General features: G+C 40.8%; 1 protein-coding gene across 5 annotated transcripts in view; it reads right to left on the bottom strand.

The window, feature by feature from the left end:
- The window catches only part of cacnb2a (calcium channel, voltage-dependent, beta 2a), a 61,054-nt gene that overhangs the window by 20,405 nt on the left and 13,924 nt on the right, over positions 1-26,725 (bottom strand). For 2 of the 5 annotated variants that reach the window (XM_026363551.1, XM_026363554.1), the window contains exons 1-2: positions 3,578-4,239; positions 1,094-1,213 (exon numbers count right to left, since the gene is read on the bottom strand). In XM_026363551.1, the coding sequence (XP_026219336.1) occupies positions 1,094-1,213; positions 3,578-3,646 (189 nt within the window). In that variant the 5' untranslated portion in view covers positions 3,647-4,239. Of the gene's footprint in view, positions 1-1,093; positions 1,214-3,577; positions 4,240-11,470; positions 11,766-26,725 lie in introns of those variants that run through there. The other 3 variants (XM_026363550.1, XM_026363552.1, XM_026363553.1) reach the window with 2 other exon arrangements.

Genomic DNA, 26,725 nt, shown 5'->3' with positions numbered 1-26,725 from the left:
AAGAAAAGAGACCAAGAAGGAAGCAGACTCAACTTGTCATCTTCCAATAACAAACAGACCAGTGTAACGTTTACTTTACTATTTGGGTGATGCCTGCCATTATTGATTCAAGCATAATAAACCAGTTTGTCTGTACAAACACGGGTTTGTACTTCTATACTTGTGGGGACACAATTCATCCTTTTGCCCATAAGCCTAACCATCCCAACAACATCGTACTCCAGCTGCTACTAATCCTAACAATAACTAATTATTAAAAGGCCAAGTGTATGGTTATCTTTTGTTTATAGAGAGTATTCTCAACAAAATCCAAAGAGCCTCAGCACGTTTGTACTTTGCAGTATTTCCCACAGCATTTGATATTACTTGTGGTGGTGGCGGCTCACCATGTCGAGGTAGGAGGGGTGACAAAGTCCTGTATCTGAGCAAAAGTTGAGCTTGATTTATTGACAAATGAACATGTTAACTGGATGATTGTAAAACTGATGCAAAAGGGGTTTTTGTAACTACATTACAGAGTCCTCTTTGATTGTGTCCTAGTGATTATTTTAAGCTGGATTCATCAAGCTCTCTTAAGAGCACAAAATCGTCATAATTCGTTCATTTCAAACGGAGGAGCTGCATTGTCCATGATATTTGATTATCAGCATGATCAACATCCATAAAATTGCCATGTAAGGCTCCTGTTCCGCTTCATTTGAGGGAAAGTTTTGTTCACATACGTGTACGTGTCACACAAGAACAGAAATGGTATTTCACACCGCGGGGCTTCAAGTGTGCCGTCAGCAAGCAAAACCATGTAACTAATATATGAAGATGTGCCGGTCATGGAAATATTACAGTAAAGAATATACAGACGGTGATCTGACCAAAACAGAACAATACGCCAGTAGAAACACGAACAACTACCACTAACAGAACACTAACGCTAACAGACCTCTCTATCAATTTAGAAACACGTTTGTTTCAATTAAACTCACTAATTTTACTATTGTAGAATTTGAGCTGGCTCCATCTCTACCTAACATGTCCCAGCTGTGTCAGTAGGTAGGAACCAAACAGAGTGACCCCCTGCTGGCTTTAGGATACCAACCTTGGCCTTGTCGAGCTGTGCTTGAGCCTGTCGCTCTGCCTCTCTGCGCACTGCCTCCTTATCCTCTTCCAGGGACACATCGGAGTCTGATGGACGGCTGGTATAGGAGTCGGCCGAACCCTGCAGGGATACAAACAGCGTCACCTCAGTAACACACGTACACCTGAAGCTAGTGACTTCAATTTAGATTCACACTTTCAAAATGACAGGTGATATCAGCAGAGAAGGGGTGGGCTTCACGGCATCTTGGTGACACCGGAGATAACTTAATTTGACCTTCGACCTTGTTACTCAGAGAAATGTTCCGTTTTGGAGGTTGTGCAACTTACAACTGAAACATCCACACAGTTAAACCGATAAAAGGGCAGTCAGATAAATTCATTAAAGAACTAGATTAAGAGTATTCTCAATAAAACAAGAAGTATGTGGTTCTGCTATCAGTCACAAACTGAGGAAATCAGCAGAGCTGATTGCATCTGAGACAAATTATGGACAATCCCTCTTCTTCTGACATAGCTTGCCAAAGGACACAAACAATTTTTCATAGAAACACATCACCAGCAGCTCTTCTTCTATCTTTAGCTTTCTCTCAGCTGCTTGCCAGATTTGTTGCGACCCTTGTGTGACATACACTGGGGGAAATATTGAAGAATGCCTTCAGTATTGGCTCAACTCTGTGTGATATAGTGTGATATATAATAGATCAACTCAAGAGAATCCTCACATACCAGTACACACACGATTACTACGTTAACCCTCAGTAAAGTCTGTGGGAGCGCACCACCCCACCTCCACGAGTCATCATAAACGACTGATAAACAGCAGATAAAGTGCTCACATGTGATTGTTATATAGTGTAGAAGATCAGCGTTGCCAACGTGGTGGGTTTCTCACTAAATCTGGCGACTATCCATATCCTGTTGCTGACTTTTTTTGTCAGAAGCGACAAATCTTTTTTCTGGTGTTTTGGAGATTTTTCTATTGTTTTGATGTCGGTGATGTGAAATCATGTGTCATTCTACAGTCCTAAACAAGCAGTGGGTGCTGCTGTGAGCCCCTCCCTGGTCCCAATGCACTCACAGACGATCAGTCTCACAGTAGAACAGAGAGGATACCCACACCACTCTGTGTCTACACTGGATTTATGTGTTGTGGGTGTAAGTCTTAAAGTCACAAAGTTATTTTGGGAAGTGATGACATATTTCAATGAAAACAACAAACAAAAAAAATATGTTTTTACTTATTGTCTCTCCCACATTATTCCTATTCCTCTCTCCTACAATTACATGCAAATGGACAAATGTGCAAAATTTCGCAATGACGCCATTTAGCGACTTCTAGCAACTTTTAAGACTTTATTTTAATATGTGATTTAAAAGACACTATTTTTATACTGAAAGAAAAATTTGACTGGCTGCGATGGTGGTTGGTGCTACCCTGCTAAGCTATGGTAGCTGGCTAATTTCACAGTTTTTATTCTTTATGTCCGAATTCAGCCACAAACTTATTTATGTGACATAAACTAAATTACCATGATGTTAATTAATCAAAGTCATTATATTACTTAAGTTGGAGGAAATGTTAAGGGGTTAATTTTTCCCACAAAAATCAGAAACTAAGAATAAAAATTGGTATTTTAACTAATTGAAGTGACAGCAGTGCTTTATTCTTACCTGCACACTACTATTCCACCTACACAAGGGCTCTCATTCATCTCACTGCACCATCACACTCTGCTGTCTGAGTTAAAAATAGCCTCCCTCACTGTGCCTCATTTGAATTACTCAGCCATAACATCATACAAAGGAGGACCGTGCGTCTCTGTCCTCTCTAACTATATGTTACCAGACTTATGTACAGAGATGCCACAAGTGTTGTACCGTACATAAAACAAGGTTATTCATATTTATGTCCTCCGTCTTATAAAAAACCCAGCTGCTTGTCAATCGCCTCTGTCTCTCAACCTCCCTGCTCTGTACCTGATGTGAATAAGTCATTAGAGAGCCAGCTCAGTAACTATACCCATAGGCGGCTTTTTCTATCGTCACATTAAGACTCTTTCTAAACGTCAACAAGCATGTGTCACATCTTTGGGGTTCTTCAAACGCATGTGGATAGAAACGTCCTTGATTGCCTATTTCCTACATCTAACTTTCTATTTTCTAAGCTACTGTTCATGTGACATTGAAAAGCTCAGGTCAACACACCGGGTCTGTTCTGATTGATGAAATAATCATGATTAATGATGAGGCGTGATTAAGAGCGCTGTCCCAGTGGGTCAGAAGGAGGTGATACGGAGCTCTGCCCAGAATCTGACAGCCATAACTGATAACAACACCCAACACTGCTGCCTCCTCCAGATCAGCACCAAGTGTCACACATTAACCCCGACACATACGGACTGATGGAGGCACACAGACTGCACAAGACGCATGCAGACAAAACACTATGTTCACTATGTAAACATACTCAAAATCTGCTTACACAGGCATCGGAGCTCTTGACGCGACCTCCCTTGGCTCGTTTCAGCAAGCGGATCCAGGTGGCCTTCATCAGCCACACTGGTCATTCAGTGTGCTGAGCCACTGCCCCCCCACTACTGCTACAACTACACCTGACTGCACTGCTGTGGTCACCTTTGCACCAGTGCTGCAGCTACTGTCACTGCTCTCGCTACAGGTACGCTCAACACTGTGGCTACATCGACAGCTGGTTCCTGTTACACCTTGGCTGTAAATGCTACCGTCATCTCGGGATAAATAAATAGCTTTGGAGTCAGAGCTCCTTGTTTTGCTGCAGCTCCTGCTCCTCCTGCTGCTGCTGCTGCCGTTGCCAAAGATGGGGAATCCACAGGAGCTCACTGCCCCGCGCATAATCTCAGCAGCTCTCTCCCTGCCTGCCCCAGTCTCCTTGATAGCTCAGTGAGTGCTCAGACTGCCGCCGCAGGTGCTGAGGCTCACTCCCAGTATGAGTCAGGTGGCAGCGATGCTCCTCATTCTCTCCTTCAAGCTTTGGCTCCTGCCTTGTTCTCCTCCTCCGCTGCAGCTTCCCCGTGCTGCTCCACAAGCGGTAACAGCAGTTTATCTACATGAGTCCCAGTGTGGCTGAGTGTGACCGATGATTCTCCTGATGCTAATGAAGCTGCTGCCTGTCAGGTGCTGCGAGTTCCCTCATCCTCGCTCTCCGATGCTCAGCCTGTCAGTGTTTGTCCTGCATGCTGCCTCCCACAAGCTCCCTGGTGCTACTTCAGTGATTCTGCCGCTCTATCTCCGTCTCTTCCCTCCCCTCCTTCTCCTCCTTCTCTGTCACTCCCCTTATTTTTTTTTTTTCCTCAGTTACCCCTCACAGTCAATCCATCTGCTCGCTGTGTCTCTGCAGTGATCAGTGCTGGGCAGTGCATGTGCTTATGAATACTGTTTTTGTGTCAGCTGTGCGTACTGTTCTTCCTGTTTATAGCTCAGAGAAAAATAGATGTCACATATCACTATCTTCGAGGGGAAGAGCTTGTTTACTGCAGAAAATCCTCAAACCTCCCCAAACCCAAATCTGCACACACGCTTTCATCATGTATCATTTTAGCGCTGCATCTAATCATTATTCCGAATTTTAATTCATTCAGTGATTCTCACTGGAAAGAATTAAGTTTCTTGAATTAAAAATGTATTTATTGTATTTAGCAACTAATAATAAAGGAGAAACTAAAGCACTTCACGCTTTGAAAACACCGCGACACAATTCAACACAAATCTAACAAAGCTCTGGTTTTATTCACTGAGAGAAATCTTTTATTAAATTTGACTGCAATGTTTGCGTGCAATACAAAAATTAATGAATCAGATTGAATTTTTTTAGTTTTGATTGCCTATTGTATAAAATCCCTACATGTTCATATGACAAGTTCCAATGTGACTTGTTTTATTATAACGATAAAAAAAAGAGAGAAAATTTGTAAAAAATCCAAAAATTTGATAAGTCGAACATCAGTGAAAGTTCTGTGTTTCTTCCTGATAAATTAATGATAATAAAATACTTTATTGATCCCCTCAGGGAACGATAATTAAAATAATTAAAAGGTTAATTTTATGATAATAAAGTACCAGCCAAAGTTACATCCTGCTGAAGGATTGCTCCAAATATGCTTTTTTGTTTCTGGCCTTGCTGCCGTACAATGCTCTTCTGATTGATGGATCATGAGGTTGTGTGAGGTCAGAGGGGTCAGGGGTCAGCCCATGGGACCAGCAGTTGAAATGAGCTTGGTAGTTTAAAAGCAGCAGTCAGTCTCCGGGGAGCACTAACTGTAGTTCAAAGGATGACATGGCAATCAGTGGTGCTTATCATAACCAATCAATGACACACTTCCATCTGCTCAGGGTCAACAATGCACCACAAAATAATACATCTCACACAAAGGCAGAGAGTAAAGTCCCATTAGCTCATTAGGACTAATTAGTCTAAGGTGGGGTTCGATTATGTTTTAAACAGTTAGGAGAGGTGGACAGGAGAAAAACCCTCTTCCACTGTCACATGTAACCTCTATCATCACCTCAAGAGTAGTTTAGAAAACAAAACAGCACCAGCACCATGTTTTTTTAAGAAAGAGTGCAAGGGTCACATATGGTTCAATAAGGTGGTTTGACAGTAGCCTCCAGAGTTCGCAGAGCACAGATGCTCTGAATGTGGAGCTGTGGAGCCTGGAGAGGAAGCTGGTGGAGCTGTGAAGGCCGCGCTGACGAAGAACCACAGTGACATAAAGAGCCTCTGGCTGCCTGACACGACCGTCCTCTGGACCCTGATACTGATACTGACAGCGCTGTGTCACCCACACACAGGCCACTAATAATAATCTGAAAGCTGCATGATAGTGCTTTGATCCACGAGGAGAGGTACCCGTTTTGCATGTTTTGCTCCACCCAGCAGATAGTTAGAGGTCTGTTTGAACTAGCTTAGTCTTAAAACATGATAAGAACCATGCAAAGTTACCAACAAGGTCAACGATACCACCTATCCAGCATTTGTACCTTTACATACAGGCAGAAAGATGCCTGCCTTGAAACATGTGCCGTGAGAGAAATATGTGAGAGGTGACTGTCTTCATCCATCGGTCAGAGAAAGAGAGTTGAAGAGGGGAATTGAAAGGGCAATGGTCTCTACACCACTCTTATTAATTCAATTAGACAGAGGTCCCAGCTGTAAGACCACAAATGACCTCAACATGCGGCAGACGCATTGGCGATCATTACATTAGAAAATTACAAATCATTGTGGCTGTTACCACAGTGAAACTGGAGGCTGTGAGTCAGTCAGTGCTGCCTCCTGCATCGGACAGAGTCACTCACAGCGAACGAGGCAGCTGCAACAGGGAATCTCTTCAAGATCACAAAGCTTCTATTTTTATTTCTGTAGCCACCATGGAAGTTACTCTCTCCACGTGCACCCTCTGTAAAAATGGAAATGTGAAGTCGTGCAGAAAATAAATGTGAGCTATATAGTGCTATAAGTGTCAGAGAGACCTTAGGAGGAGGAGACATTTATTGTACCTCAATTCTTACATATACTGCTTCTTTATGCGTGACTCAATCCCATGCTCACGCTGATGCCCCACAGCTTGTGTTCCCTTTCTCTTATTAGCACTTCCTTTCACTTTGTTCCACTGCTTCTCATCTCAGCCTTTAGCCTGTTTCATCCCTCTACCATCTCTCACAGGATTCCCAGTGGCTTGGTCTTATTTTTGTGAAAACAGTCTTGTGCCTTTTCTACACAGTAACTGTTAGTACCTCGAGATTAGCACATTTTACATTAAACTAATTCACCCCAGTTCTTCTCCGTATTATAATATCTAGTGTAAAACAATACAAATGTAATGTTTTCTCCTACCTTCAGGTAATTGACCTCTGCACATCAGTTATTACAGAGCAAAGGGCCACTAGTTATAGTAAAGCATGCCTGTTACTTTCTGTGGTGAAGATTTGTTGCCAGATAAACAACAATTGGAGAAAATTACACGACAGAACTGAAATCTACAGTAACTCAGTAGCTGTGTTTCAAATCACCTTCCTGCTCACCCACCTCACTACTCCTTATGTAACATTCAGGGTGTATCGTCATCGTCATCATCGTCATCATCATCATCATATAGTTGCATTCTGCAATTTTTGCATTTGTTGTACCTTTGATTGATTAATGACTATTTACAAAGATTAGACAACATGCCAGTAAATATGTTTTGTTCTATACTCAAATATTCTTTATCCAACACTAAATTTAGTTCCCTCTATGGAGTCATTTCAGCTACAGTCTGTAACTCCATGGCAATATTGAACTAGCACATAAATAAATGATTTGTGCATCAATCACTTTCACAGCTGCAGAGAGGCCGTTTGCTGCGGGCTGTCTCAATATCAAGTTGCTGCTGTATGCCACCTCTGTGAATACCAAAAACAACAAAAGTCAAGCATTCAGGTGCTAACATGTTAAAAATGATACCAATACTACAGCACGCAGTTTGTAATCTTCAACCCCAGCCTGAACCCACAGACACAGTGAATATTAAAATTCACACAGAATAAGATGAAAACAGCAGAAATTCAGACGAGCGTGAGCAGTGAATTTAACGAGGCTGCGCGGTCACACCGCACAGTCTAGCTCACATTCTGCAGCATGATTGAAGAAGAAGATTACTACTCGCTCCAAGTCATGTTCAGTTCTGGCTGATGGACTGTAGCTGACTGCAGCGGGCTGACAATGGGCTAAGCGAGCGTGCTAGCAGTTTGAGGCTTGGCATGACTCACTCTTGGCTGGAACCAAAGCCTCTTTTCCCAGCCATCTGTCCATCACTGCCACTTCACTCAGTGCAGCGCAAAGTCAATGAAATCATCAGTCCGCAAACAGCATCTCCTTCGCCACACGGAGACAATGGGAGCAGGCGTGACAGCCAAGAGCGAGAGATGTACGACTGCTACAAGGGGTGGTTACTAATATTTACCACAGGACAGAGGACTGTGAACAGAGTGATAGAAGTGAAAAAAGACAAACAGACTGTCTATACATGTGTGACGGCAAAGAAAGAGTGTGTGAGAGAAATGAGGAAAGACATTAAAAAAGGGGCGGAGGAGGAATTATTCCTCAGGCGAGGTTGGTCAAATGGACGTCAAGGTGACACTGACAGGCCTGTGAAAAAAGTGTTCGCTCAGCATTTCACGTGCCAGTGCATTACAAGTCCACTGTCAGTGACATGACTGGATCCCACAGCGCACAGCGGCTGAGAGCTAGTTAGAAACCACAACAGTACAAGCTTTTTGTTTCTGCACACATGAAGTGACAGCTAGGAACCTGACGTGTGGCACGTTTTAGGAGAAGTTGTGGCATTTACCCGTTTTCTTTACTTTGATTAGAAGCTCCCAAGCCGTCCACACCCGTCATATGAGTCATGAACAGATGGGCTGCCTTCTCCCGTGGGGGGAAATCACACTTGTTTGACTAAAAAAATTCACCTGTATGACATTTCTTAGGAAATGTAATGCTAAATTAATATTCTTTACGCCACATTGTCATCATCATGGTTTGCCAAGACTTGTTTTAGATTTGAAATTTCTTAGGAGTAGGAAGGAAAGCTTTATAATATAGGCTGAAGTCTGGTTCCTGCTGGTACCTTTTTGCATGTCGTACACTCTCCGTCTCCACATACTTTCTGCCTGTCTCTCTGCAACTCACTTTGGATAAAGGCAAAATGCTCAAAATATTCAATTCAATAGAATGTTATTTGTATAGCGTTTTTTAACAATTGTCATTGTCGCAAAGCAGCTTTACACAAGCAAAGAAATATGGATGAATGTGCACCTTCACATGAACAGTATTGATCAGTCAGAGATGAGCACTTAGTAAATCTCACAGAGAAAGTCAGAGAAATTTCAGACAAGACACAAAAATGTTTTTGCACAATTCCCATCGTCTTGTAATTGTTTTGTCTGACCAATGATCGATTCCAATCTCAAAGATATCCGCCTCATACTTTCTCTGTCACCGTCACAAAATCAGCAAACTACCGTATCAACAGACATACGTTTCATGAACCACTGCTGCATTTCAGAGCAAATACATAAGAAAACACCACGAGGTCGTACGTTTAAGGATTGGTCAATGTAACAGTTTCAGCTGTCAACAGTAATAGATATGGTCTATTATTAAGATCCTAATCATTTGAGAATCTTGTACTGGTTATTAAAACAACATAGAGTGGATAGCCACGCTCGCATTGCTGTTATTTTGTGCTTGCGTCATCAATATTCGGGCAGTTACGTGGTGTTTAGAGCAGACCGTGGATGATTGATGAGGCGCAGAGAGCAGAACGAGCTGCTAAACATCTTCAGTGGAGCAAAACACACCATACTACAAATTGGACTGTGCTCCAGTAAAATGATTTCATTTATTTTGTTTCACACACTGATAAATTATGTCCTTTGGATCACTTTCTGGCATATATTGTGATTTATAAAAACCAAGCTTGTTGCCAAAGAGGGCCGGGGATTTCCCAGATTAAAAACAAAAAAAAAAAAAACGTCTCTATAAACATGTCGAGCTACATCTAAGAATATTCTAAATATATCTGCAGGAAGAAATTCCACAAAACTTTTAAGGAATATATTCTTTCTCCACATAAAACTCCAACACTAATACATGGACCTTGACATTGATGGTAGGATGATGGAAACTACATAATTAAATAAATCAAAACAATGTGAAATATACAGTTGTGTTACTTTAGCTTTTTATGTTTAACATGATCCCATTTCTAGGTAATCTAACATGTACAATACCTTTATTTTCTAACTTTTAATGATAATCTCTGTTAAACTACAGGAGCTTAACTATAACTATCATGTGTCAGGTTTGTTGTAGCAGCAACATGCTTTATTTTGTTGTAGTAGTGTTGTAGTACTAAAAACTCTTATCAAGTGTAACTAAACACATAGTTGCATGTTTTCTTTTGGCAGTGATAAAGCATAATTGTACAATATTTAGATTTTTTACATAGTTTCGTGATTAGTACTGTCACATCTCACATGTGTTTTGTCCTGCAAGCATCCAAACACCACTTCATATCAGCTGTGTTAACACAACTATTCACAGCTCTCAGTGACAGATACTTGTATACTTACACCTCGACAGCTAAACACGCACTTAAACGATACAGCGGGTGCTGTCTGACAAGACGAACGGAGCCAAACGAATGCAACTCAAGGGTTTAGCTGGTTCAGTCACATGAACACTTTAAACAATTCAAACAACTCATCAACACACTCCTTATATAATCAAACAAGCTCTTCTGTTTGAGGGAAGCTGATTTTCCAGGACTTAACTGAACAACAACAAGCTATTATTCACTGATAAAAATGTGCAAACTTCAAGATGTTTTTCTGTTTTTTATGGCTGCACAGTCACATAAAATATAAATATTCACAATGTCCTCAACTTAGCAATGTACTGTGCTAGTGCTGCTGCAAAGGATTGTCAGTACATTAGGAAACAAAAAAACACATTGCAGTATAAAACTGTTGACACGTATTAGTACATAATGTAACGCTCATGAACGAACAGCAAATGACGTTCAGAGGTTTTGAATCATGTTTGTTGGTGTGTGTGTGTGTGTGTGTGTGTGTGTTTGTGTGTGTGGAATATTATCATCAAACTTTACAACTATTATTAGAAACACAACCGTCTTGCTGATGACTGGTTACTGGGGAAATAGTTGGGCGATTTGGATTTTACTATCATATGCATTCACACAAATGCACAAGCAGAACAGGCCAGTTTTGAAATACTGACTAGAAACTCCCATTGACATGACATCCATTCATTTACATGCTGTGCTTCAATTCTGCAACTGAATTGCACAACAGTCATAGACAAAACCGAAAAGCGATCCTCTGTTTGGCTTGTATCTAAAACAAAACCAGCTTTAGGCTTTTTTTGCCAGTCTCTGTACATAAAACCCAAAAGTACCCTGAATGTTTACTTTCTTCACTTCTCTCTACTTGTTAACCACTGTCCCAGCTCCCCACTGTAAGCTAGTAGTCTTCATGCTACTGCTCGTGCTTGATAAGTTTATAGGGCACACTGCAAGAGGCTCACAGTGTTCATCTAAAAAAAAAAAAAAAAAAAAAGACTTACTAACTTTCTGGAAAAGCAGCAACAAAGAAAAATAGGAATGTATGATTATGGCCCTTTAAATCGTGCTCTAATAACCTACATTCTCTTGCAGTCCAAGCCCTTCCTCTTTGTTCAGAGGTTAGAGAGGAGAGGAGAGGAGAGGAGAGGAGAGAGAGGTACTGTCACGTTAGGTTCAGCAAAGTTGCTTAAAGCATGTTTTTACAAACTTACCAGATCTGACTCCTCACTGCCGGAGTGATACATTTCTGCCCTACCGAGAAAAATCTCCTCAGCTGCTGCCCATCGTCTCCCTAAACACAGCAACTCCTACCAGCCTGACTGCTTTCGCTACTACAAATCCCCTTGTCCCGGCTCCAGTGGGGAACGGCTACACCTCTGTAGCCCAGAGAAAGTTGAAGCCGGGGGAGAGAAGTTAACTCCTCTCAGCACTTCTTTGGCCTATTCCAGTCCCTGAGAGGGAGAGAAAAGACGAGCGTCTTTCCCACGCTGGTAGAACACTCCTTCAGAGAGCCACGACCGTCCTCCAGCCCCGAAAACAAGCCCCTCTGCCCCCTGCCCCTCTCCCCTCCCACACACACACACACATATATATACACTCACTCTGTTTCACACACACACACACACACACACGGTTAGGAAGTAAGATCTCTGGCCAGCAGGGCTGGCCTGAAAATTCCAGAAAGCACCAAAAGCAGCTGCAGAAGCTTTTTTATGTCGGTTTGAGTGTGTGATCTGGGGATTTAACATGTGTTCTGCTTCGCCTTAAAGAGGTTACACTGTGAAAAGGAAGGCTACAGATTTGAACTCATTGTATAGTCTCAGCACATGTTGCCAAGACCAAACGTCAGGAAGTAATTATCTTCACTACATTGACGAAATGCCATATTCGCTTTCATTATCAACAGGACAAAAACCCTTGAAACTTTCCATTTGGTCACTTGATGGTACATAATCATGCACATTTTTAACTTCACATGAAGACCTATGATACAAATAAAGTTGTAAGCAAAAAAAAACAGTAATCAAGTAGCAGATTTCTGTTGAGTTTCTGTGTAATTCAGCTGCTGGTTACTTTTAAACAGCACATTTACTTCAAAGAAACTCACTGAGCATTCACCTCTTTATGATCTGACATGAAGCTGTGACGTGTGCTTTGTAATCCTGCTGCTGTTACACTGAAGCTCATGTAGGCTGAGATGCTAAATATTCTATTAAAGCTATAAAACATGAGTCAAAACAGCAGTTGAGAAAGTGTCACAGCTGAGTCACGACTTCCCAAAAATCAATTCATAAATGATCTAAATTTTCCTGTAATAAAACATTAGGAATGCCAAAGGAATGCAGCTACTGTATGTCAGTGGAAAAACACACAAACTCAACACAACACAGTGTGTGTCAGCTGTTTTATGTCCAAGATTATGCAACTATGTCCACTACAAGCTCTATACAAGCTTTATTCAACATCACGATAAAGCTCAGATTTGTATTTCCTGTGGGGAGAGAATGTTTTCTGGATAGCCTAGTCTAAATCCTACATTATATTGTGTTTGATCCGGGCTAACCTCTTTCTGAGGATTATCATCCCGAGCGTGCACTCTGCACGTGACAAATGAAGGGATAGTCGTCCTCACCAGGTTACATGGTTACAACCTGGTGACAAATTGACCAACATAACAACAAAATAATTTTTAATATTCGGTTTTTAACTTACGTATAACATTATATATTTTGTTTTGAAACCTGGAAATGAAATGCGCTAAACCTGCACCTGTAAATATACAATTTATTAACAGATTACATGTCAACTGTTTAATTTGTAAAAAACAAAAGTGTAAAGACAATAATTTCATTTTAGTCATTTTGTTGGTACTGTCTCTATGCTAAGCTAAGCTATACTAATTGGAAATTTAGCATTTTTGCTTACAGAAATTACTTGAATGATTCATCAAAAAGTATAATTTTGTGTCAACATTCAACCGTGCAATACACCCGTTGCCCTGCAGTGGCAACATGAGGTCAAGGTAAGGCAAGGTGAAAAGTAGATTCTAATTAAGCTCAGGCCTGGAGACAAAAACCTCCTCATGCTGAGCGCGATGACAGTTAAACAGAAGTGTGATCTGATGTCACTGAATGCTCACTAAAATCTGCACGTGAAGCCTGCCATAAAATCATAATAATGGAAAATCAGATAATGATAAGGACACATTACATGAAATGAAAGTGAAGTGTGACTTTAAGATGGTGCTTGATTTAAATAATTCAAATCAAATCACTACATGTTTATTGATCCCAACGCTACATAAATCTTTGCCAGGATATTTATGCTGCGATATCCATAGTGAAGTTTATATGTTTAATGAGTTAAATTGGTTTTAGCTAAAAGCATCAACAGATATATAATATAGGCAATATGTTCTATCAGAAGTACAGGGGCAAAAAAAAGTATGTGAACCCTTTGGAATTTTGTGGTTTTCTGCATTAAGTTGTCATACAATCTAATCTTCATCTAAGTCATATGTCAGCATTAACAGATATAATGTGCCTAAAATAATAACACAAACAAATTCTGATCTTTCATGTCTTTATTGAGAAGAACTGTAAAAAACCTCATAGTGCTAGTGGAAAAACTATGTTAACCTCTGGAACATTGCCCTCAAAAAAGGTGTGGACTGGACACCACAAAAACCACTCCGCACAACAAGAATACACTTATGTGAGCCATGCCTCGCCAAAAGGAGCTTTCAGAGGATCTACGATCAAGAATTGTTGATTTACATAAAGCTGAAAAGGGTTACAAAGTGATGTCAAAGACTACAAAGTACAAAGAGTACAAATTCATCAGTCTACAGTTGGGTAAACAATCTACAAATCGAGACACTTGGGAACTGTGGCTACTGTACCAAGAAGTGGGCGGCCTGTCAAAATGATCCCAAGAGCACAACAAATACTCATCAATGAGGTAAAGAAACAACCCAGAGTGACAGCTAAAGATATGAAGGCATCTTTGGAACTGGCTAACATCTCTGTTCATGAGTATAGAGTAGGTAAAACTTTATACAAGCAGGGTGTCTATGAGAACCTAAGATGAAACTACTTGGAAAGAACACACGGCACTAAATTTGACGTAAAAAGGTCACAGCATATCATCATGAAAACATCATTCCAACTGTAAAGTATGGTGGAGGAAATATCATGATTTGGGCCTGCTTTGCTGCATCAGGGCCTGGCCAACTTGCAGTGATTAAGAGGAGGATTAATTCTCAAGTGTATCAAACAATTCTTTAGGATAATGTGTGAATTTCTGTATGTCTGCTGAAACTCCAAAGTTGGGTGATGCAACAGGACCCAACACACCCAACAAAATGGTTTCAGACAAACAAAATCCGAAGTTTTTTTCCGAATTTTGGAGTGGCCAAGTCAGAGCCCAGACCTCAACCCAAAAGAGATGAAACATCTTGAAGAGAGCCACACACAACATAAATATGACAAAGGCAAAGTAGTTCTGCAGGAAGATTTGGCTAAAATTCCTCCTGAACAATGTGCAAGTGAGATCCCCAGCGACAGGAAGGTTGTGGTTGAGGTCGATTGTTGCCAAGTGCGTGGTCATATCTATTAATTCACATACTTTTTCCACTGTGAGGTGTTTATGGTTGTTCTCAATAAAGACATGAAAGATCAGAATTTTTTTGGTGTTATTATTTTAGGCACATTATATTTGTTAATACTCTTGACTTAGATAAAGATCAGATCACATTTTATGACAAATTAATGCAGAAAACAATGAAACTCCAAAAGGTTCACATACTTTTTCTTGCCACTATAAATTAAACTATAGCCCAGATTAGTTGCCTTATGTTGTGTAATTACTATAATGTAATGATATAATGGCATCCTTCACTGCTGACAGCAATTATCAGATATCTCTGAATGGGCCCTCTGAATGGGATTTGACAGATCAATGTCTTCTAGTTCTGCCAGCGCTGGGAAATGAGTGCCGACATTGCCTTCGGCTTATTGATCAGTATTAATGCACACAGTTACGTCAGCAGGCATTCACATTGACACGCACACAGTGGTCAGCAAGGATACCTTACAAAGCCAGCATAGAGCAAGTGGATCACAGAAAGGAATCAAAAACATATTGTGTGTTTCCCTTAGAAAAAAAGATGACATAACAAAACTGTTGTTTCCTCGTATTATGGAGATCAGTTTGTACAGTATAGACTACATTTTAATCTTTTTTCTTATAGAAAAATCTGTAATAAATCCTACTTTCATAAACTCAATACACCCTCCCCCTAAAAGTGTGGATGCAGGGTTTTATCCTTCACCTTCCTGCAGGTGAATGCACGTATAGTTGGATTAAGGTCTGGTGATCAAATTTGCCAGTGTAAAATTCCAGTTTCACCATCTGATGAGCTTGTATGTTGAATGTTTTGGGTCATTGTCATGCAGGATGATGAAGCTCCTCCCAATAATAGGGTTTTATGCATTTCTCTGTAAATTAGCAGACAGAACGTTTTTCTACACCTCTGAATTCAAGAGTGCATCAAGAAAGATTAGTCTGTCCATTAATCTGTTCCAGAAGCAGCCATGCAAACCCAAGCCTTTGACACTACCTCCACCATGCTTCGCAGATGAGTTTGCATGGTTTGGACATTGAGCAGATCCTTACTATTTCCACACTTAGGCATTTATTTTGGTAAAGGTTGATCTTGGTCTCATCATCTATAATGCTTTGTTCCAGAATCCGTGGCTTTCTGGTTCTTACTGCTAATGAGGGGTTTGCATATTGTGGTATGGCCTGTGTATTTTTTTCTCCTTCACCTCTGCTCTGTGAAGGTTGGAGGTGACGTCATTGACTGATATTCAGGTTTTTTTCTTTACAGCTCTCACATTGTTCTGTCAACAGGTATTGTTTTCCTCAGTAAACACGTTGTGTGGTTCTTGTTCAATACACCAGCGGTTTCTTTCTTTTTCAAGATTCCAAATTGTTGTATGGGCTATGTCCAATGTTTGTGCAATGCCTCTATTTTTATTTCTTCGTTTCATGCTCAGAAAATCAAGTTCAATCAAACTCTCAGGACACAACTAGGTAACAAGAAATTTCGGCCAGTCACAGGTTCCAATACACGTGCTCCCTTAAAATTTGCGTCACCTGATAAACCTGGTAAACACCCTAAAACAAAACCTGTCTCTTCTGCCAAATATACTTTACAATGACGAGTTAATCTACAACATAAAACTGAAGACGTCACGATAAAGGTCAAAACTATGACAGATACTCATGAGAATCAAGTGTTGCACAGACAGGAACAATATCCATAACATCAACAGTGTTGCTTTTTTCTGTCAAAACATCTATTATGACAGGTTATTCATATAAATGATGAAGATCACTAATGCGCTACCAAATAGTAAATAAATACACCACAATTAGATCACTGAGGATCTGTCAGAAAGGCTCCTCCAAAAGCATTCAGCCTTGCCAAGAATGCTATTACACAAATGAAACTCTCCAAGTGGACTTTAAGTGCTGGTGGATAAATATTTCAGTTACCCTGAAAGAAGAAATATCCCTAGAAGTCCACCAGTAAGTATTGACTTATTTTACTTACCGTTCTGCTACAACAGCTTAGTCCAACACTGTATTTACAGTAGTTGATGTTGAAAACTCCACTTCAATCAGACCTTTATGAGACATAATCTGCTGTCATTTACTTCCAGTTACTGTGAGTGAGAGTTAGTTGGCTGAATTGTAAAGATACTAATAGAGCACTGGGTACTAAAGTGTGTTGCCAGTTTTTGATGCTTGTTTATGTATTTTTTGATCAGATGTTCTAAAGTAAATGAAAATTTTTATGGAATTTTAGAAGGTTTTTTAAGGCACATTATTCTAAAGCTATAACATAACAGATATTACAGAACATAGAGCCAATGTTTAATTTCTTTCTGAGAGTTACATGAGCTTGAGCTAATTAGCTTAGCTTAAAGACAAACAAACAAACAAACAAACAAACAAACAAAAGACAATTAGAATAAAAAAAGTTAAGTGTAAAACATATAATTACAGTGGCAGTCCATCCCAGACAAGAAATAATGGCACATGGAACTCTAGTAAAACGTTAAACAGTTTTTGCCACTTTAACGGTTTCCAGTTTCCAGTCTTTATAGTAAGCTAAGCTGACAGTATATTTATGTTAATAGACATGACAGTGGCATTGCTCATCTAATTCTTGAAAAGCAAATAGCATATTTCTGAAAATGTCAACTGCTTTGAAGACCAATGTATTTGAATTGAGTTAAGTTGGTTAAGAAATAGATTTACAGAAAAACATGTTCATGTTCATAAAAGTAAGGTATTGGTAATGATGCCCAGCTCCACTGAAATTCAGTAAATGTAACGCACGAATCTAAAGCATGGCTACAGATCCTGATGCATAACATTCAGATCAGACTGTGATTCACATCTAATGAAACCCCCCGGGGCCAGCAGCCAGCATCTGACTGAGGTTACCTAGCTACAACACATGTCAGGCCACTTGAGCCCTGAGACCATCTCTAATTACAGACAATGAGAGAAAGAGAGAGAGAGAGAGAAAACGAGGTAGAAAAAAAAAACACTTCAAAAAAGAGGCAGAGGATGAGAGAGAGAGAGAGAGAGAGAGAAAACGAGGTAGAAAAAAAAAACACTTCAAAAAAGAGGCAGAGGATGAGAGAGAGAGAGAGAGAGAGAGAGAGAGAGAGAGAGAGAGAAGCCCCAGCTGTTTCTGTTTCCTCTGCCTCTGTGAGCGTTTTGGGAGTTCAACTGCTGTTCCTCCACTACACCACAGGGCATCCTGCTAGCATGTGCACCAAACCTGAGATCGGCACTGAACCTGTGCACACATCACACAAATTAGGCTACAACGTCCCTTCATTACAGATAACAGAGAGGAATGTAAAATGGAACGCATCAGCCGGTGAATTTCCATTGACACATAAAAAAAAAAAAAAAAAAAAAGTCCCTTACCCTTCCCAAGATGCGTTTAGTCTGTGGAGACAAAGGAAGCTTGTCGAGGACGCCCAAGGGAATGAAGACCATGAGCTCAGTGTTGCTGGACAACGAGTGTACGCAACAACTTGAGTTCTGAAGAGCTGACATGTACAACGTTTGGCAGCTGCAGTGCAGTGTGTGGTGCTAACCGAGTCACTTCACGCTCGCTGAACACATCAACACATCGGCTGTCCCACATGGAGTCATAGGAAAAACTCTTCAGTCCGCAGTTTGGGACTGTTGTGACTCATGTAGTCATCCACAGGTCAGGGAAACACAAGCAGGGGGTGAAACACTCGCACTGTGTTTGCAAACACACTTACACAAGTGCAGAATTCAACAGATGTGCTGTACCTGTCCTCTGGTGACACACAGACATGATGGACAAAGAGTAGATCATCAAACACTCACACCACATGAGTGGTTTTTGGCAGCGAGCTGTGGGCCAGTCATTTTTAATATGTTTAATGTCCGACCTGATATTTAGTAATTTAGTGATTGGGGTTTGGGTTACACACATGCGCATCTGTTAACAAAAACACAAGCTTGTTTTTGCCACTTAAGAGGTCATATCATTGACTTGCATTAATTCTCTGACTTACCCTAGCCATGAACTGCAGTAAGTGATTTTTAGACAAGCCAAACAACACACACAGATATTATCACTTGAAGTTAGCATGGAGTCAGCTTCAGGTAAATGTTTTGAAGGTTCTACTTATTTACACATTGAGCTGCATTAATAATTAATTTGGAGTCATGTTTCTGTCCACCTGGAGAAGGTAAACCCAATATTATCCATCATTTTTGTTTAGTTTTTTCTCTTGACTAAATCTTATGCTCACTAACTAGTCCCTAAGCTCCCATACCAACGATGCTCGCAGATTATATTCCTATTATCCCATGCTTCATAATGCATCAAATAGTGTAATAGTGTACACCATACAGCATACTCTCCTCCTTCTCTGTGCTTATTTTGAACACAAAACCCAAACTGTCTGAGTATTTTCTGTGTAAGTCAATCACAGGCTGTGGTGTCAGATGCTCCTCTGTATACTCTCTACAGGAGGGAGGGAACGACCCATGCTGCACACAATAACATCCATGGGGGTGATTGCTTGTGTCCACTTGATCCCCTGACTCACTTTGTAATGATTGCTTCGCTCCGTAAGGAGATTTAAATCTGCTTTGGCCTTTCTGCCAATCCTGGATTTAGAGTAGAAGAAATGCCTGAAATGAAACGTGGTCAGAGGCTGTTAAAGCCATTCTTTATACCTTGGAATATGTAGTAGGACTAAGGCAACATGGACAGAGAGAGTGTACTCGCGTGCAGTGTTGCAAACCTGAAAAGGCAAAGCAGGATAAATCGGAAAAGCTTTTACCAGGATAGGGAAGCAGAAAAAACATATTTTCTTTCAGCTTTGCTTTTTTCCTCCCCTCAACAATCAGCAATCATCTGATTTCTAAAGTTTTTGAACAGTAGTATTGCTATGGAGAAATGTTTTTATGAGCAGGTCACCATGTTGTTTAGGGCATGCACTCCATCATGGTAATAAATATATCTGTGTGATGCACATAGTTGTCATAATGTAACTGCTATTATTCACTCATAGTACTGCACCAACAGATGCACCACTATCTAGTAAACAGTCCAACATTCACCATACTATAATATAAAACAAAGACAAACAGAACAGCTGCTTCTTTTTCTTTTCTTTGAACAATAAAAAGAAAGTCAAAAAAGATGTCTTGAAAAAAGTTGGTCTTGCATAGTTTAAAATGAGTTTATATCACTCTGCTCCACATGATGCTAGACCAGTTTTTAAAGACTCTTTCAGGAGCCCTGTTAAAGTTATCTACACATGGAAAGAGAAAGATGACCTTGCAGATTGTCTTTCACCTAAAAAAAAAAAGACTTGTGCGCAGCAATTCCTTTCTACTGCACTAAAAGTCAGACATAGTCCTACAATTGAATGCACAATTACAAAAGAATCTCTACTTGTATAAAGTGCAGATACAGGCCTATGGTAACATACTGCACAGACAGGATCTAATCTACAGTAGGTTGTGACAGGGGGAGGCTGCTGTCACAGGGAAAACTGCACACAATGAGGAATCCACACACAGAAGAAGCAGTCTGAACCATAATAGGAATGCGAATAGTACAAGCTCTGGATACAGACGTAAGCTGCTCATTTACACAGAAACAAGAACTGGTTGCGTGTTATTTATTTTATTTACCTTTGGCTTCTTAGGCATGCTCGTTCTCCCACAGTGCCTGGGACACCTGTGTCGCCTCTCTGCTCCACAGCGATTGTAATGAATTATGCAAATCCCCTGGTTTTTGTTCAGAGTACCATGACCCAGGGGTGTAAGCAGCTGACGCCTAGCATAAAAAAAGCCAACCTCTCTGGCTCAGTCAAAAAAACGCTGGCTGCTGCACTCCCTGGCAAGGCGCTCGAAAATACAACCAAAGTCACTGGAGAGTAAATGAGATGTGGTCATCCTCAACAACTTTTTCAACATCAAGTGTCATGCCTCATTGGGAGTGAAGCTGGCTGAGTCTCTCTCAAGCAAGACGCACGCACACACACACACACACACACACACACACACACACACACACACACACACACACACACACACACACACACAGACACACACACACACACACACACAGACACAGACACACAGTCGGGTATTTAAGTGTCATGGTTAGCGCTAGAGTGTTTTCCTTCAGCTGGAAGGGCATTAAGCTTTAATTTGAGAGTGTGACATCTGTTGCACGGTCAACTCAACTACAGCATATCAGTTGAACTACCCACACCACGTACAGAACGTTAACACACCTCACAGCACTAGAAAGACTCTCTATGTGATGCTGAGCTGCTGAACTGCAGCGGCAGAGTTGACCGCTGTAGTAAAACATGTGACCCGCTGCAGCTGTACATCCGTGGCCAGACAGGCAGGCAGTAACTACCATCTGGAGTCCTAATCCACCTGGCACTGCCTACCCCTGTGATTATGGATGTGGCCATCAAAGTCATTAGGCTTATTGGATAGACAAGTACATACCTGGGATCAGTGCACTGAAGAGGCACAGTAACTGCATGAGAGAAGTCTGCACTTTCTGATGACTTCAGATTAACGCTGTGAAATTAGTAGAAACTAATGTGTGAACTGGTTATGTAGGAAAAACATGCTGATAATTAGAAGGACAAAAATAAATCGTACCATGTGAAAAGGACTTCATCATATCTTCACAATATGTTGTTGACCCTCTCGGGTCTTGTCTAGAAGGTTTAGCAATGGTCCCTGTGCGAGCCTATGTGAAATCTCTGTGGCTGTGTTTGGTCTGTCTGAAGCAACTATTGTGCAAAACTAGTATAATTAAGATTAACCTATTGATTTCTCACATTATTGTCCTCTGTGTCACTACTAGAGTAGTACAGTATAGCAATATGATAATATCATGTGATAAGAAATGTCTGTAGTCTCATATTGTTTAATAATATGTAATTTTATATAAACAATTTATTTACTGAAATTACAGAATTTAATGTCTTTGTCTTTTCTGTATCGTCATCTGAATATAAAATTATCTATACTGAGATATGGGATGTTGGTTATATGGTACAGATCTAACCACCACTTTTAGGTAAACGTCGCAGGCTGTGCTATATCGTATCATACTACAACGACTTAGATGTGAGTCAAGTATCCACTATTTGCAAGTTGTTTCCCAATCCTGTTAAAAAAAAAAAAAATCCCATTCATCACATTCTAGTTACAGTGTCTGTTTTAGATACAGGAAATATTTATTTAAAATTCTACTCAGCTGTTGTAGTTTAGTATTTGATGATGTTCAGGTTTACTTTGTGTTCGCTGTTAGTGTTTCAAGACTGATAAGAAGAAGAAGAACTATCTCCATATCATAATTTTTACAGCAAAAATATAAATTTGGGATATACTTTTAAATCTATATCATCCACCTCTTTTATAATATTCCAGGAACATTTTGCCATGACATTTACTCTTTCATGCTGTTAAAATCACAAACATTTTCAACTTAAAATCTATAATATTGACACTTTTCTTTCCACCAGAAACTCGAGTGTCCATGTGTGAAGGAAAGATCGCGTTCAGCGTGAGGACATAGAGCTGGGCTGCAGCACAATAACATATGCACCATATGGGTGGGTTGTTGGAAAGTGGAGCAATGTTTCCCTCCGGAGGAAAACACAAAGTACGTCTCTACGCACACATGCAACATACTGGACAAAAAGGCAAATATCACAGTGACAACACGAATGCCTGTTTAGGAGAGAACCACGAGTGGTGCATGGCTGAGAATTGAGCCTCGTGACACCACAACTGTGTCACTTGCTCCTGACATCCAGTAACTCCACCAGGAGAGTTCATAAATTATACAACAAAGAGGCTGAGCTGAGCGGCTGGAGGTCATGCGACTGCAGAGTCAAAGAGGAAAAAAAAAAAAAAAACGTCTGAAACTCCACAGACAGACAGAGAGTGGATTCAGTAGTAAACCGTAACTCCATCGCATCCTCTCTTCTCTTCCCTGCCCCACCCCCTCTCCCCAAGTAGCTGATTTCATCCTCACAAAGCCACTCTCCCTCTAATCTCCCCTGATCTGTCTGTACTGGCAAAGAATCATATATCAAACTAACACACATGTCATAATTTCATCATTATCATAAATACGGTGTTACCTCCTGTCACTATTATAATACAGCTGTGAGTTTTCTTGAAGATTGATTTGTCTTTCATTTTAATATATGTCATATTCCTTGTAGCACAGTTGGCAGACTGATGACCAGATTTCATTAAGTGGGCATGTAGTAGCTCGTAGTTATATAATACCTAAATCTCTAAGCCTCCCTTTGGAATAGCCACAGGGCACAGGAGCATCAAAAACCAATGGAAATATACTGAAGTAGTCTCTGCATAATCTGATAAACCAGAAAATCTTTTCACTATTAATAATGATGCAAAATGTTACATGGCATTCACACGCTATACGCCACACAAGCAGGAGCACGTAGTTCAAGAGTGGTGGAGAAAACTGTCACTCCACCAACACACTTCACTTACCCATGAGACATTTTTATTCTTGGTTTGTTTGATCATGGCAATGAGAGGAGGCCGGTATCGTGATGAGAGGAGCAGCCCCCTCCTCAGCAGATTTCAGCCCCACAGCCTGTTGCGTGCGCAGGACTGTGTGGGATCGGGTGACGGCTGTGGGCACTCTGTCGCACTCAGCCATAGGTCATTGTTCGCCCTGCAAACCTGCGAGCCCAAATTGCCCGCTCTGACTAAATCCAGCATCTGTCAGGAGGAGCAGACCGCCACTCCACGCAGAGGAGGACGACTAGAAAGTTTTATCAGGACCAGTCACAAAGCAAAAAGTCAACAGCACAGAAAAAAATACAAATAAAATCCAGCACACTCGCCTCCTCCTGAAAGGACGCAGTCACTTGATGGACTGATTATGTATTCACTCTCCGTATGAATATGAAACATCCCAGCAGGTTTAACCCCGCCCTGCTGAGCCGCAGCGTGCGCCCAATCGAGGGGCTGATCTCTGTGGCCGGCTCCTGAGGGTGAGCTTATAGAAGCATTAGGGTGAATGCTCTGAGTCTCTGGAGAAGAGGACGGGGCTCTTTTATGACTGGCAGGTCACTGTTGCCCCATGAAACTGAAGAATAAACAGCAAGCACCAGAAGAAAAGTGCATTTTATCTCTGCCCCATCCCGTGTTAATTAATCTCACTTTACTTCTTCTACACCTTTTCCTTCCTTCCTGTGTCACCTTCTCTGGGGTACATCTTCTCACCTGGGCAGTACCTGTTGTCATGGCATCTCTTTGCTAGGAGACGAATAACAGACTGAGCAAGGAGATGCTCTGTGAAATGCATTGCTCTCTCACCCAGAATGAAATATACTCTCTCTGGCAGCAGTTTAGCATCTAAATGTTGTTGTGGATCTTCTCCCCTCTTTCTCAACCAGAGTAAGTCTCCAAGTCTTCAAGCTACCCCGAGACGAGTGGCTGCATTTAAACGAGCCACAGAGCAGCTGCAGACGCCTGGATCTTTGCCGTTCCTATATTAAATTACAGTATCTCTCTGGTTCTATCTATTCCTCCAGATCCTAAATAATCTGGAGGAGTTTTCAGTCCAGATGATGTCATCTGGAAGAGCTCAGACTACAACCTCCCTAATCAGAGCAACCAGATGACATCATACGAACCACTTCCAGATGATGTAAGCTGGCAGAGGTTTTGAGCTTGAACCAGAGAGATATTTTAATATAAGAAAGGGAGATGGGAGTTTAGTGCCATTCATCTGCATGTGCTCCTAAAACTATCACCATAGAAAGCAAGTTGAAAATCTGTGAAGTTGCCCTTTAAACAGGTCAGCTACCACATATCAAATAGCCTGTATAACTAAAACCTAATCTGAGGGTCCAGGAGTTCATGTTTAAAGAAAGACTCTATCCAGCTCCTGATCCATTTTTAACATCTGATGCTCTAATTAACTGTGTCTAATATCCATATGGGTCGACAGCCCTCCTCTGGTGCACAAGGTTGTCTGAATCTCTTCACTGTTAATTGGCCTCAAAAAACATCTGCTCTTGTTTTAAGTTTGGTCTGGGGGCCCTGGATGTCTGAGGTGCCAGTTTAATGGGTGTGAGCTAAGCATACAGCTCTTTCATCTTCCTAATGACACAGTGATTGTCCATTTTTCTGCAGATTTCATAACGTCTGTGGCTGGTTAGTGGAGTAAAGCGACAGACACCAAGTGCAGTGAGCACAAGATTTATTAGAGACACAGCAGAAGTTATGGTATCTCATGTATGTCAAATGCACAGCACCACCCCCAACAAAAGACAACACAGATATTTGTCTTAGCAGTTGTGTTACAACTGCAAGCCTCAGAAAAATTATGACAGTTCTCCAGTCTTCAATGCAGCTGCTTTACAGTGATAGCAGAGAACAAGTAAATTACTGTGTATGGTTCTCAGGCTGCAGGTTGTTAAAGATTCTTCAGTGTATATATATTTAATGTATTTTAAAAATGGAATTTTAAATAATTGTTGGGTGACATACATAAAAATTTATTTTTACTTGGAGAATACTGGTTTGATCATATTGTTCCTCAGGCACTTTTTTCATGTATTATACAGCTGATAGTAAAGAGACTGACATAAACCAAATCGAGTGAGGCCACATAACAAATCTGTCGCCCTCACCAATCACGTTTCACAACCTGCTATACTATTTTGGAGAGGGTGAGCTGCATCTTTCCCCCCATGACTTCACCTTTTTCAGGCGAGTGAGAGTTTTAAAACTCAGACTGCTGCAGCCCAGTCGTAACTGCATCAGGGTCAGTGAACGCAGCGTCACTGACATCAGTGTTTCCAAGCTGAAGTGGAGCTGTACGCTACATAAGATCCACATCACACTTTCCAGTCCCACGTTGGGGTGATAGATTTATATAAAAGCCGTACAAATCCTCCTAAATCTGGAGCATTCCTGAAGATCCCTGTGAGCAATTAGCTGCTCAATTTCTGGACATTTCCATATTCTGTGTAAATGTGAAAGAACGCATGACTGCTGCCAGCGAGACCCTGCTCCAGTCCCCACTGTGCGTGGATCACAATACCCTTAAAAAAACATCAATTCTGTAACTCTATCACACTTAGAAACTAGAAACTGCAGTCATCTGTGTAATTTTTAGATGTTTAACTTTTCTCATTTACTGCATAGTAACTTTAGCACCAATGGAAAGTTTTCATCTATTAAATGAAACATCTACTGTGAGTGGGTTGGAACAAAAGTTTGAACAAAAGTTCTCAAAAGGATGAATCCTACTGACATTGGTGATCCTCGACCTTTCCTGGAAATATTTTAATACATTTTTAATAACTGTTTGCTCAAGAACAACTGACATAACTTAGATGAACTCACAACTTTTCACGTGGCTCTATTATCTTTTACACGGCCGTGTTGTTATTTCTTGTTTATGACTCTGAAGAGCTTCAAATTGAAAGATATTCCATTGAGCCTCAGCTGCAGTTTGTGTTTAGAGCTTATTAGCATGTTAACTGTAAACACTGCACTGTGTAAATATTAGCATGTCTTTGTGAGCGTGATAGCCTGCTAAATTTTGCATTTTGCTTGAAGCATTGTTTTACCACAGCATCGTTGTTCCTGCAGCTGAAAACAGACTTTCAGTAGATATTTAAGGAATGTGCAGGACTAATGCTTTAAAGGTAGCTGACAATAAGTCATCTGTAAAATAAGAACAGCCCAGAACAGCATAGAGTTTAATAACTAGAAACTTTTGATTACATTCTTTATGTATCTCTGCTGTGCTACTGCGATCACATACACTCCGGGCTACCGCTGCTGCA

The sequence above is a fragment of the Anabas testudineus genome, chromosome 2 (genome assembly GCF_900324465.2).
Source record: "Anabas testudineus chromosome 2, fAnaTes1.2, whole genome shotgun sequence".
Lineage (NCBI taxonomy): Eukaryota > Metazoa > Chordata > Actinopteri > Anabantiformes > Anabantidae > Anabas > Anabas testudineus.
The sequence above is the reverse complement of the archived record's forward strand: the minus strand, read 5'-3'. Positions and strand labels throughout refer to the sequence as shown.